Source organism: Myotis yumanensis, unplaced genomic scaffold, assembly GCF_028538775.1.
Source record: "Myotis yumanensis isolate MYYU_CA2020_CCGP unplaced genomic scaffold, mMyoYum1.0.hap1 SCAF_1, whole genome shotgun sequence".
In the NCBI taxonomy this organism is placed as follows: domain Eukaryota; kingdom Metazoa; phylum Chordata; class Mammalia; order Chiroptera; family Vespertilionidae; genus Myotis; species Myotis yumanensis.
In genome coordinates this window covers 81,192,479-81,207,068 of record NW_027223752.1, presented here as the reverse complement: position 1 = coordinate 81,207,068, position 14,590 = coordinate 81,192,479, and the positions used below count along the sequence as shown (strand labels likewise).

Here is a 14,590-nt window from a genome sequence, read left to right as displayed (position 1 = left end):
GGTTACTGAGAACTTCAAAACTGCAAGGGATAATACCAACTCCCCCATCCCAATTTTCCCAGGAAAGGGATGGTAACTGTCATTACTGTATGCTGGACACAATACCAAGTGCTTTAGGTAAATGATGTTATTTCAATTTTATGCTCACAGTAGCCTTCAAGTTAAGTAATAACTTAGAGATCATAGTAAGTGGAAGAGTCAGGATTCAAAACCAGGTCTGTCTGATTACAAAGACAATGTTCTGTCCCTTGTACCATATTGGCAAAAGAAAGTAAAAATAAACTGAACTCTGAAATTGAGTAGAAGGTTGCAAAAAGGAAAGAAAAAAGTGTGACCCGTATAAGGAAGTAAAGGAAAAGAGAGCTCTAGGAATGCTGAGAGAAAGAAGAAAAGAAAAAGCTAAATTTAACATGAATGCAGAAACAACCAAATCACTTTTCATTCCCAAAAGTTATCAGTAAGCTTTTATCTATTTCGAAAGTCCATTGTGATACTGAAGTCAGATTCACTCTTTATTTCAGCTGCCTCCTTTCTCAGGTCTCTCTATGACTAACTGGAGACAAAGTAAATGCAAATTAAATAAATGTATTGGGCTTTTAGATAAGTAATAAAACACTGGCCCTATCTTATTTCTTACCCACATACACATTAAGGAATTAGGGTTGGCAGATTTTGCAAAAGAAAAGAAAAGAAAGAAACCCCAAACATATGCTTACTTAAATTTGAATTTCAAATTTCAGCTAAACAATGAATAATTTTTTAAGTATAGGTATATCCCATATGTTTCATCTGGAACCTCTAAAAGGAGACCTGCTCAGACGACAGGAATAATGACGATTGGCTTTCCTAAAACTTATAGTAGATCTAGAATTTACTTCAGTTATATCAAAGTATTTCCTGCAAATAAATATTTAAAATCAAACAAAATTAATATTATAACGCCATAATATTTGGTAAGGTAGTAATGGTACTGTGTTTATGCAAAATGAATCTAATTATCTCAAAATATTGAAGCATTTGCCCATTCCATACAGGGTACTGTCAGTATTAAGTAAATTGCTGCCTAAAACACACACACACACACACACACACACATACACACAAAACAACCCCACACACAAAAACGCACGTAGGAGCTGGTATGGCATGGGAAGTGAACTAAATCTACAAGATTATATATTTTATCAGATAGTTAGCCATGAACATAAATTGGACTCAAGTAGATGAGAAATTCATTAAGGGTAAATCAATTAGACTCAAGTAGATGAGAAATTCATTAAGGGTAAATCAATTCATGGGGCCTTGATCCTTACTGGGGGGCATGCAGGAGGCAGCTAATGGATGTTTCGCTAAAAGAAGTAGTTAACGTATTCAATATCAGCACAAAACCAAACTAGAACTCTTAGATTCTCGGGTGAATATCTCCTTTATTTCAAAGTGGAGAGTAAATGCTTACCGTCCTTGCTCAGGACCTTGTCCATTCAGCATGTCGAACAGAAATTGCCTTCGGCCTTTTTGCTCCAGGCGGTCCAGGTCTATCACTATATTAGGGTAAGAGGGAAAAGAACAAGGAATCATACCCTTTGCTATTTGGGCACCAAGATTTTCATAAGTGGTACATATAAAACAGGGGTTGGAAAAGTAGGGCCCATGGACTGGCCACCCAGTTTTGTAAAGTTTTATTGAACCCAGCCATGCCTATTATTTATTTAAAATATTTTTTAGTTGATTTTTTGGAGAGAAAGGAAGAAAGAGGGAAAGAAACATCCTTGAGAGAGAAACATCATCAATCTGCTGCCTCCTTGCACGCCCCCTCCTGGGGATTGAGCCTGCAACCTGACCTGGAATCAACTAGCGAGTCTTGGTTCATGAGTCTCCGCTCGACTGCGGAGCTATACTGGCTGGGCCACACCTATTATTTACATACTAGTGACCTGGTATGTAATATGCACAGATTCGTGCACATTGAAAAGAAATTAATTAGAAGGTGGTGGGTGGGGCGGGACTGGGTGAAATGGGCCTGACATGCCCTGGAGCCAACCTCCTGCAGCCCCTCCCCGACCAGCCGCACCTGGGGTGGCACCTGGGGTGGCTCTGTGGCTCGAAGTCCCTCCGGCAGGTGGGTCCCTCAGCCTGGCCTGCAGGGATCAGGCTGAAACCGGCTCTCCCACATCCCCCAACGGGTCCCAGAGTGCAAGAGGGCACTCTGCAAAGTTGCTGTCGTACAGGGTGTGGAACACAAACGCAAGTGTGCAGTAAACCAGATTCGGGGCCGACAGTGCCCCAGCAACAACATAACCCACGGCCAAAAGGTGGAATCTCACGGCCCCATGAGGAATCGGTCTCCCTCCTCTCTGGTTTCGGGGTGTGTCACCCGAGAACCACTGCTGGCAAGTCAATCTCTGATATAAAGGAAGCCTTACAATCTACAGTGAAAGTTATTCTGCCACATGGCAAGATAGATGTGCCCTTACCACTTCACCAGTGAAGAATTCTAGGAGGCACTTTTTGGGGGGCACCTAGAGATGTGGGTTTTGTGGCAGTTCAACTTAAAATGCTTGTTTCAACATCCCTTTCTCCCTCCCTCCTCATTTTCGTATAAGAATGCTGCAGTCTCCAATAAACTGACCTGTGTTTTCCAGCCTCTACTGTAGCTAGGGTTGGCCACATGATTAAGTGCTAGCCATTATGTCGCATGGAACCTGCGGAATAGGCTCAGAAGGGGGCATTCTTCCTTTCCCCTGCGGCCATTAAGGACCATAGTGTAACTGAGCAACTGAAAGGATGCAAGACAGACACTTGGATGGTGGGAAGGCAAGATAGAAGTTTGGACCTTGATGGTATCATGGAGCCTCAGTCCTGAACTGCCCACCTCTGAAATCATTTAACACAGTGAGAAATAAACTTCTACCTGGTATGTTATAAAGAGAGGATATGCTTTTATTTTTTTAATGGTATAGAAAACAAGAAATAGCACTTAGAAATTTAAAGTATATAGTCAATGACTGGAAGATAAAATGAAGGATATCTCCCAAAAATTGAAAGAAAGAAAAAACAAAGCTCGGAGACCAAGATGGCGGCGTAGGTAAACACCGGAGACCGCTGCCGCAAACAACCATTTCAAAAATACAACTAAAAGACTGAACGGACATCCCCCAGAACCACAGGAAGGCTGGCTGAAGAGAGACTCTACAACTAGAAGGAAAGAGAACAGCAAATCGAGGCTCAGAGGCGGCGCAGTGTGGAAAATACAAAGGTACCGAGGTGCTCGCGCAAAGCGGGCTGGTGGCTGAGGGCGCGGTTGTCGTTTTTGGTCGGGAGTGAGTCTCAGACTCTGGGCTCCAGATCCGGGCGAGTCTCTAGGGACCCAGACTCAAACGGGAGAAGCGGGATTATCCGGCATCAGTTGGAACCTGAGGGCAGCTTTCTCTCCGAAGTTTGCAGCGGCTGCCGGGGTTCTGAGAAGCAGAGCCTCTGGGAACGGGACTGAGCGTGGCCATAACTGCTCCCTCCGCCCGCCCTGTTGAGCCCGCCCCGCCCAAACCCTGCGCACAGCCATTTGCCGATCGCCTCAGGCAAAGGCTGGATTAGCGCCTCCCCAGAAGGCAGACGTTTTCCATACAGCTGATTCCTATAGCCAGTCGGCCTGGGGGTCAAATCCCTCTAGTGTTAACTACAACAATTAAGGCTTGGCTAGAACAAGACTGCGCACAGAGACCACAAGGGGGTGCACCAAGAAAGCATAAAAGATGCGGAGACAAAAAAAATGACAGAAATGGAGGATATGGAGCTAAGAATCGCAATTTTGAGGGCTTGCCATAAATTTGTGCAGAGCCTCACGAAAACTAATGAGACCCTCGATGCTACGATAAAGAAATTAGAAAGTAAGCATACACGGACTGAAATAAAGAATATTATACCCAATAGCAGACCAGAGGAGTACAATAATCAAACAAAAGATTCAACAAAAAACACCCAATTGGAAAAGCAAAATGAAAAAAGAATCCGAAAGTGTGAAGATAGTGTAAGGAGCCTCTGGGACAGCTTTAAGCGGACTAATATCAGAGTCATTGGAGTGCCAGAAGATGAGAGACAGCAAGATATTGAAAACCTATTTCAAGAAATAATGGCAGAAAACTTCCCCCACCTGGTGAAAGAAATGGACTTACAGGTCCAAGAAGCGCAGAGAACCCCAAACAAAAGGAATCCAAAGAGGACCACACCAAGACACATCATCATTAAAATGCCAAGAGCAAAAGACAAAGAGAAAATCTTAAAAGCAGCAAGAGAAAGAGGCTCAATTACCTACAAGGGAATACCCATACGACTGTCAGCTGATTTCTCAACAGAAACTTTGCAGGCCAGAAGGGAATGGCAAGAAATATTCAAAGTGCTGAATACCAAGAACCTACAACCAAGATTACTTTATCCAGCAAAGCTATCATTCAGAATTGAAGGTCAGATAAAGAGCTTCACAGATAAGGAAAAGCTAAAGGAGTTCATCACCGCCAAACCAGTATTATATGAAATGCTGAAAGGTATCCTTTAAGAAGAGGAAGAAGAAGAAAAAGGTAAAGATACAAATTATGAACAACAAACATGCATCTATCAACAAATGAATCTAAGAATCAAGTGAATAAATAACCTGATGTACAGAATGAACTGGTGATTATAATAGAATCAGGGACATAGAAAGGGAATAGACTGACTATTCTTGGGGGGAAAAGGGGTGTGAGAGATGCGGGAAGTGACTGGACAAAAATCATGCACCTATGGATGAACACAGTGGGTGGGGAGTGAGGGTGGAGGGTGGGGTGGGAGCTGGAAGGAGGGGAGTTATGGGGGGAAAAAAGAGGAACAAATGTAATAATCTGAACAATAAAGATTTAATTAAAAAAAAAAAAAAGAAAAAAAAAAAAAGAAAGAAAGAAAAAACAGAGGTAAGATTAGTAGGAAAATTACAAAATTAGAGGACTAATGTGGAAGATCAAAATTCTACTAAAAAAAAAAAATAAGAAAATGTTAGAGACAAAATTATCAAAGAAATGCAATGATATTTCCCAGGACTAAAAGTTATGAGCTTCCAGATTGAAATAGCCCACAATATGGCCAGAACAATTAAAGAAAAAAATATGCACATTACTGCAATTTAAGAACACTAGCAATAAAGAGAAAATGTTAAAAACTTCTGGGGAGGAAGGGGATAGTTTTCATAAACAGATTTCACTCCTGGCCTGAATCTAGAGAACCATGGACCAAAAGCTTTGAAATTCTCAATAAGAATGTTTTCAGCCCTGGCCGTTGTGGCTCAGTGGGTTGGGCATCAGCCCGTGCGCTGAAAGGTTGCCAGTTCAGGATGGGCCTTGATCCTTACTGGGGGGCATGCAGGAGGCAGCTAATGGATGTTTCACTCACATTTATGTTTCTCTCTCCCTTCTCCCTTCTTCTCTCTCTAAAAATGAATTTTAAAACATTTTTAAAAAATGTTTTCACCCCCCCCCCCAAAAAAAAGTTTTCAGACAGGCCGGCATGGCTCAGTGAATAGAGCGTTGACCTAGGATCTAGGAGGTCACGGTTTGATTTGGTCAGGGCACATGCCAGGTTGCGGGCTCCATCCCCATTGTGGAGTGTGCAGGAGGCAGCAATCAATTATTCTCTCTCATCATTGATATTTCGATCTCTCTCTCCCTCTCTGTTCCTCTCTGAATTCAGTAAAAACATTTTTTTTAAATTGAGGCAAGCAAAAAATGTAAACAAGAAAGGAAATATCATGGTGTACTAATCTCCTTGGCTCTGTAAGAATTAATATTTACATATCTATAATAATAGATACAATTTGATTAGATTAAATAAAAATTGTGATCCATCTAAGGGGGGAAGTGAACATGGGTGTGGTGTGAAAGCAATTTTATGTTCTATGATAGAAACTCAGCAGATAATCTCTAAAGTTGGTGAATCAGGAAATTGCAATAAAACATTACTTAGAAACACGGAGTTAAATAACAGAGGAAATAACAGACAAGGGGAAAGTGGTACAGTGGACTGAGGGATGACAGAAGGGGCACTGGAGTGATTTTGGGAGAAGGGGAGGGGCAAAGGACTGTTTACTTTTACTTCAAAACCTTTTTAAGGCTATCTGATATTTTCAAACCACATGCATATACTATCTACACTAATAAAAGAGAAAAATGGTAATTGGCATACAACCGCTACCCTTCCCATTGGCTAATCAGCATATCCTTATGCAAATTAACTGTCAGCCAAGATGGCGGCCGGCAGCCAGGCAGCTGGAAGCGAACATGAGGCTGTCTCCCATGACTGCGGACTCCAACGTACCCCGCCTGCCTTGCAGGCATCTGAGCTGGCAGTTTGAAACTTTGTAACAAATATAGGCCTGGATGTCAGAGCTGAAGTTATACATTGTTTCGATTATAGAATGGCAAACAAACCAGCAGCGGAAGCCTCAGAGCTAGAGCCAGAGCTAAAGCTGGCCCAGAAGAAAAAAAAAGAAAAGAAAAAAAGGAGTGGTTGGGAGCTTCAGTCAAAACCGCCAGCCTGAAAGCAGCCCTCAGCCCCTCACCCAGACTGGCCAGGCACCCAGTGGGGACCCCCACCCTGAAGGGTGTGTGACCAGCTGCAAACAGCCATCATCCCCCCATCCAGGCTGGCCAGGCACCCCAGTGGGGACCTCACCCTGATCCAGGACACCCTTCAGGGCAAACCAGCTGGCCCCCAGGCCTCTATCCTATATAGTAAAAGGGTAATATACCTCCCAGCACTGGGATCAGCGGAGCCGAGAGGTCTCCTGGCACCAGATCAGCATGACAGGGTGCAGCGCCCAAACCCCCTGATCGCCCTGCGACTCTGTGTGTGACAGGGTGTGGCATCCCAACCCCCTGATCGGCCCTGCTCTGTGTGTGACAGGGGGTGGCGCCCCCCACCCCCACGGGCCCTGCTCTGTCTGTGACGGGGTAGAGCCATAACCTCCCCATCAGCCCTGCCCTGAGTGTGACAGTGGTGGCGCCCCAGCCCCCTGATCTGCCCTGCTCTGTGTGTGACAGGGGGCGGTGCCCTAACTCCCCTATCGGCCCTACTCTGTGCGTGACGGGGGAGCTCCCCAACCCCCTGATGGGCCCTGCTCTGTGCATGAGAGGGGGGAGCTCCCCAACCCCCTGATGGGCCCTGCTCTGTGCGTGATGGGGGGGGGGGGCAGTGCACCAACCCCCTGATTGGCCCTGCTCTGTGAGTGACAGGGGGCAGCACCCCAACCCCCTGATTGGCCCTGCTCTGTGCATCACAGGGGGTGGTGCCGCAACCTCCCCATTGACCCTGTCTTGAGTGTGATAGGGGGCGGTGCCCCAACCCCCCAATCAGCCCTACCCTGAGCGTGACTGAGGGTGGCATCACAACCTCCCAATCCGCCCTGCTCTGTGCATGACAGGGGGCGGTGCCCCAACTCCCCAATCAGCCCTGCTCTGAGCCCGACCAGGGGCTGCACCTAGGGACTGGGCCTGCCCTCTGCCACCCAGGAGCAGGCCTAAGCCAGCAGGTCGTTATCTCCCAAGGGGTCCCAGACTGCGAGAGGGCACAGGCCGGGCTGAGGGACCCCCCCTTCCTCCCCGAGTGCACAAATTTTTGTGCACCGGGCCTCTAGTTTTGATAAATAAAAGAGAAAGGGTTGGATCCGCCCCATCAGAAGTCCAGAGTAGTTCCGCCCCTCAGCCTAAACGTCGGTCGGCCCGCTCTCCCCGCGGACTGCGGGGCTGCCTCACCCTTGCTAAAGTGGAAGTGGATCTCTTCTCCTGCCCTCGGTTTCCTCAGGGACACGGGCGTCTCGGTCTCTGACAAGGGTAGATCGTGGAACTTGTACTCCACATACACCTGTTTTATGTTCTCATCAGACATCACTTCAGCTTCTGAGTAGAAGGCCAGGCTGACAATTTCAATGCACATCTTCTCTGAATCCTGATAAGAAAAAGACATTCATTTCCTGTAGGTTAGTGGTGCTCCGAGTATATACTCCACTTAATTAACACATTACTCTCTGTCAAGCACAGGCACACTCAGTCTCGTGTATTCCTCCTTGAGAATCAATTTGTCGGTAATACTGGCACTGAGACACCATGACTGGGTTGTCCCAGCTAATGTGGGGGAAATTGGTACGAGAATCCAGTCGTTTTGTCTCCTGGTCCAGTGAATCCTGTTCTCAGACCAGCCTTCCTCAGCCATCTCCACATACAGAAAGAATCAAGAAACTTCCTGAGCAGATAGCTTTTCTTCAACTTTCTAGATGAAAACCAATCCCGCATTTTCCTGATTAGCTCCTAGGAGACCTGCTGACTGATATTGGAGATTTAATAGCTGTTTCAGCCACTATAGCAAGGAGCTGCCTACTGGGCTTTTTGTTGTTGTCGTCGTCATAGTGCTGGCTGGGACTGCCCCCTACCCCACTCCCCCGCCCCCATGATTACATTACCCGGTAATGGATGCCAGCTCACAGTTAAAAAGCATTGCATTAGAGTTATGGCCTATAACACGATAGCCATTCACCACATGTGCCTAATCTGAATTGGGATTTTTTTTTTTTTAAAGTTGACATCTAAATGTGTTATTTTTTGAATTGGAATTTTCTATCATTGTAAAATTCACATGGGACTTTGAATTTAAAAAAATGAATATAAGCTACCTCAATATTTTTTTTTCTCTTGGCTTGGCGTTGAAATAATAATACTTCGGATATTTAGGTTAAATAAAATATATTTTTAAATTTATCTCTTCAAAAATTTTACTTGTTTCTTTTTACACTTTTAATGTGGCCACTAGAGAAATTTTAATTGCATTTGTAGCTCACGTTGTAATTCTGTTGGAGAGCACTTCGTGGACTGTAAGCTCCGCGAGGTCTAGGGCCACGCGTCTGTTTCTCTAACCTCTTCAGTCCCAGCATTTAGCATGCCCCTACGTTGTTTCCTCTCCATGCACTTAGACCTAAGTAATTTTCAAAATTAGTTTTGACTTCTTCCCTTACAAACACTCTTATTTCATTAAAGTTAGGGACTGAGAATGGTGGGGGAATATTGTTGGTAACACTGTGAGAAAGAGGCCACTGTAGTGTGCGAGTACAAATTGGTATAATTGGGGGGGGCGGAGGTGATAATTTTGTGGCAGGCGTGAAATTTTCAAGTGCACAATTCCTTTTATTTTTTATTTTTTTTAAATATATTTTTTATTGATTTTTTACAGAGAGGAAGGGAGAGGGATAGAGAGTTAGAAACATCGATCAGCTGCCTCCTGCACACCCCCTACTGGGGAGGTGCCCGCAACCAAGGTACATGCCCTTGACCGGAATCGAACCTGGGACTCTTCAGTCCACAGGCCAACGCTCTAGCCACTGAGCCAAACTGGTCAGGGCTGCACAATTCCTTTTAAAACCAGCCGTTCCACTCACAGGAATCTGTCTCACTAAAGCATTTGGCAAGTGCACAGAGATACATGTGAATAAGGCTGTTACTACGCCACCCCCCTCCCCCCTTTACTGTAGGTAACTGGTGGCACAGAAATGAAAGTGACAAGGTCCCGGTACAGTTGCTCAGTACAGATACAGATCAGAAGGCAAATTCTTTAAAAGCCAGTTATGGTCATTTGTTTCTCTCAAGGCTCATTTACAAAGCCTGGCTTCAGTTCAAATGTCTCCGCCTCAGAGCAGTCTTTCCTCACTGTGGCCTTACCTAACTCAACCCCACTCATTGCAATCTATTATTGTCACCTTATTTGTTTTCTTTTTCAAAAAATATACATATTTGAAAATACATTTTTCGTAATTTTAGAGATGAAGGGAGGGGGAGAGATAGAAACATCAATGATGAGAAAGAATCACCGATCAGCTGCCTCCTGCATGCCCCACAGTGGGGTTGAGCCCGCAACGCAGGCATGTTCCCTGATCGGGAATTGAACCTTGATCTCTGGATTCATAGGTCAACACTCAACCACTGAGCCATGCCAGCTGGGCCTATTTATTTTCTTCATAGTATTTAGAATCAGCAAATATCTGGCTTATTTCTTCGCTGATTGATATTTGTTTTCCCTCAGTAGAAGGTAAGATTCAAGAAGGAAGGGATCAGCCTTGGCCAGTGTGGCCAGTTGGTTGAAGTGTTGTCCAGTACACCAGAAGGTGGCGGGCTAGATTCCCCGTCAGGGCACATAGCCAGGTTGCGTGTTTGATCCCTTGTTGGGGTGCGTGCAGGAGGCAGCCTATCAATGCTTTTCTCTCTCATCTCTCTCATCTCCCTCTTCTCTCTCTCTCTCTTTCCCTCCCTGTCCCCAGCTTTAATAAACATGCTCTAAAATTCACCTGAACTATTTTTCTGCATGAAGTCAAGAACCCACACACTACCAACTGGTCCTAAGCCAACCCCCTAAGGACCAGGCCCCTCTTTCGGTAACAGTATGTGGGAAATATAACTGAAACTTGTGCACACAAACAACAGTGTGGTGGTTGCAGAGGGAAGTTGGTGGGTGGGGAGTGAAGGGAGCCTAATATATGGTGATGGAAGATTTACTTTGGGTGGTGGACGGGCAGTGCAATATACAGATCTTGTATCATAGAAATCTACACCTGAAGCCTATATGCTCCTATTAACCAATGTCACCCCATACATTTAATTAAAAAAAAAAAAGACTCAGGCCCTAGCTGGTTTGGCTCAGTAGATAGAGCGTTGGCCTGCGGACTGAGGGGTCCCAGGTTCGATTCCAGCCAAGGGCACATGCCTGGGTTGCGGGCTCTATCCCCAGTGGGGGATGTGCAGGAGGCAGCCAATCAATGATTCTCTCTCATCATTGATGTTTCTATCTCTCTTTCCCTCTCCCTTCCTCTCTGAAATCAATAAAGATGTATTTTAAAAAAAAAAAAAAAAAAAAAAAAGACTCAGGAAGAATTATTGACCTCCCCCCGCAAAATATCTAAAAGCATTTGAGATAGAAGGTGTAGCCGGTCAAGTGGAATGACGTTAACTAGAAGAGGACGTTCTGCCAAGAAAAGGCAGGGGTCTGCAAGCGGGCCACGTCAGAACAAGGTCTTGCACGCAGGATTTATTGTTCTGCGGCAGAGTTTCCTTGGGTCCATGAGGACATGGAAAGTTCAAAGGAGGGTGCACTGCTGCAGGTTGAAAGGGTCTTTGTATAATATAGGAAATTAATAGTTTAATGTATAACTTAGCTCAGATGATCTCATAGGCATGCCTGTTTACCATTGTCACTTGCTGTACTCCATTGTTACTTGCTGTACTCCCCAAATAAAAGCCATGAGAGCCTTGGAGGTTTTGCCACTGGCCCGAGCGAGCGGTAGCCCTCTGCTTCTCTTGGCTCAATCCTGCTTGCTGAACTCATCTCAGCGTCACCGTTCACCTGCAGACCACCTGCAGAAGGCCTGTCCCAAGAAGAACTACCACCATAGATGACCACAGTACAACATGAACTAGCATGGTAGATAGAGAGGAACCTAGCAGGCCCCTTTGGATCAAAGTCCTCTCTCTGATCCCTTGTCTCTAGATGGCCCAGCAAACATTTGTTTACTAAACAGTAACTCTTTTCAGCTCACTGTGAATTGCCCCATTTCTCTTTCAACTCCCAGACTGTTACCTCCTCCTTAATCCAGAAGGACATACACACCTTATTCTGCCTTACTGTTTTAGAATTTTCATGCTTATGTGAATTTCCTGTGCATATATATATATTTTTTTGCTGTGCGTATATATATATATATATATATATTTTTAATTTTTTTATTGCTTAAATTATTACAAAGGGTGTGCGTATATATTAATACATGATTTTCTCCTGTCATTTTAATTATTCAACTAGCCATAAGGAACAACATGGGGTTCCAGCCGGTGTGGCTCGGTGGTTGAGCATTGACCTAGGAACCAGGAGATCATGGTTCGATTCCTGGTCAAGGCACATGCTCAAGTTGCAGGCTTGATCCCCAGTGTGGGGCGTGCTAGAGGCAGCCAATCAATGATTCTCTCTCATCATTGACATTTCTATCTGTCTCTCCCTCTCCCTTCCTCTCTGAAATCAATAAAAAATGTAGATTAAAAAAAAAAAAAAAAAAGGGAAGGGACCAGTTCTGTCTTATTCATCATTTTGTGTGAAGAGAGCCTGGCCACATTATGGGAATCTACCACAGTTTGTTTATTCATACTCTTACTGATCAATACATTGATGCTTCCACTTTGGGGCTATATGACTAAAGCTGCTAAACATTTTCTAGGGAAAAAACAGAGCCTGGCAAATACTTAGGCACGCCACATTACTTGTGGAAGGAGTGAACAATGACAGCTACTGTGAGGATTTGGTGAGTTAATGAATACCAAGCTCATAGCATAAAAGCTCAAGCAGCATTATACATGGAGGCCTAAGTAAAAGGTCACATATTAATTTAATGGCATACTAATCAGTATTTAAGAGAAATTAAATAGAAAAACTAAATATGGACAGACTACCAAACACTACTGATTGGAAAATGCAAGTTTCAGAATAATATGCATAAAAAAATGGGGGAAACTGAGTGAAAAGTATATGGCACCTCCCTGTACATATTTTTGCAACTGTTTGTAAATCTATAATTATTTCAAATAAATAGTTTTTTAAAACAATAATATGTACAGTTTAATGTCATTTATTTGAAAGCATAAAGACAAACAGAGCAATATGAATGCTAAAGCCCTTTAAGATCTGAAAAGATACACCCCAAGTTCAAAACAATAATTTTCTTTGCAGGGGTGGGGGGGCAGAAGAAGCAGCAGGGATTATAAGTAGTGGTCAAAAGAGATTTAGCTTTATCTATAATATTCTAGGTGTTTTTTTTTTTAAATATATTTCATTGATTTCTCACAGAGAGGAAGGGAGAGAGATAGAGAGCCAGAAACATCGATGAGAGAGAAACATCGACCAGCCGCCTCCCGCACATCTCCCACTGGGGATATGCCCGCAACCCAGGTACATGCCCTTGACCGGAATCGAACCCGGGACCCCCCAGTCCACAGGCCGACGCTCTATCCACTGAGCCAAACCGGTTTCGGCTACAATATTCTAGTTTTAAAGGAAAAATGTATTCTTACCTTACTTGTGTAATTTAATAAATTTTTTAACTTGCAAATAAACCTATAGCAGATGATCAGAAACCCATATTTATGCACACTACATCAAATTTATTCTGATAACAAAGGTGAATTAGGAGGATGAATAAGATTAACATTTGAGCCAGTTACATATGAAGGCTTTATTCATTTCTATTAGATAGAACCATATGAAACACAACATTTTAATCTATAAAAATGATAATTTTATATGGTTTGTTATGGATGTACCACCTCAATATTAAGCCCAGCTTGTGTGGTTCAGTGATTGAGCATCAACCTATGAACCAGAAGGTCAGAGTTTGATTCCTGGTCAGGGCACATGCCTGGTTGTGGGCTCAATCCCCAGTGTGGGGCCTGCAGGAGGCAGCCAATCAATGGTTCTCTCTCATCACTGATGCTCCTGTCTCTCTCCCTCTCCCTTCCTCTCTGAAATATATATATATTTTTAAGTCATATATAAAAACCCTAATCCTGCCCTGGCTGGCATAATTCAGTGGTTAGAATGTTGGCCTGTGCATGGAAGGGTCTCGGGTTTGATTTCTGATCAAGGGCACATCCTGAGTTTCAAGTTCTAGTTCCTGGCCTGGGTCAGAGTGCATGCAGGAGGCAACCAGTCATTGTGACTCTCTCATACTGGTGTTTTTCCCTCTTTCCTTTCCTTCTCTCTCTTTCTCTCTCCCTTCCCTTCCCTTCCCTCCCCTCCCTTCCACTCTCTCTAAAAAAAAAAATCAATGGAAAAAAATACCCTTGGGTAAGGATTAACAAAAAACATACAAAACCCTAATCCCAATGTGATGATGGTATTTGGAGATAGAGCTTTTGGGAGATAATTAGGTCACAAGGGTGGAGCCCTCATGAATGGGATTAGTGCCCTTATAGGAAGAGGTCAGAGCTAGCTCATTCTCCTTCTGCCTTGTGAAGATACAATAAGAAGTTGACAGCCTGCTACATGGAAGAGGATCCTCGCCAAAATCTGACCAGGCTGGCATCCTGATCTTTATAAGCCACCCAGTCTCTGCTATTTCATTATAGCAGCCCAAATTGACTAAGATATGGCTCCATATTTTAATTTGACCCAGAATCCTTTACATGAGCTAGTTCCATTATATAATTTTATTGGGACTGAACAGAAGAAAATATATGCAATTAGTAATATTAAATCACACTAACCACTGTATATACTAACTCATTTGAATTTGCTGGCAGAAACCTAAGAGCAGTTAGTTATGCAGCCAGCATTAGTGTCAGATAGGCAGTTCCCCTCAGTTTATTAGTTCAGGTGTGATAGCTAATATTGCTGGGGGGAGGGGGGGACAGAGTTACTGAAATTAATTGGCTAGCATATATAAGGGGTCAGGACATCCTCCACACCTGAAATTAAGAGTATAAGGAAAGAGAATAAACTTGGAGGTTTTTGATACACACTACAGCTAAAAGACAGTAACCAAGGCCAT

General features: G+C 43.9%; 1 protein-coding gene across 1 annotated transcript in view; it reads right to left on the bottom strand.

Moving 5' to 3' along the window:
- RPGRIP1 (RPGR interacting protein 1) overlaps positions 1 to 14,590 on the bottom strand; it is a 37,392-nt gene that overhangs the window by 5,608 nt on the left and 17,194 nt on the right. The window contains 2 exon segments of the mRNA XM_070426183.1: positions 1,457 to 1,541; positions 7,773 to 7,965. Of these exon segments, the coding sequence (XP_070282284.1) occupies positions 1,457 to 1,541; positions 7,773 to 7,965 (278 nt within the window).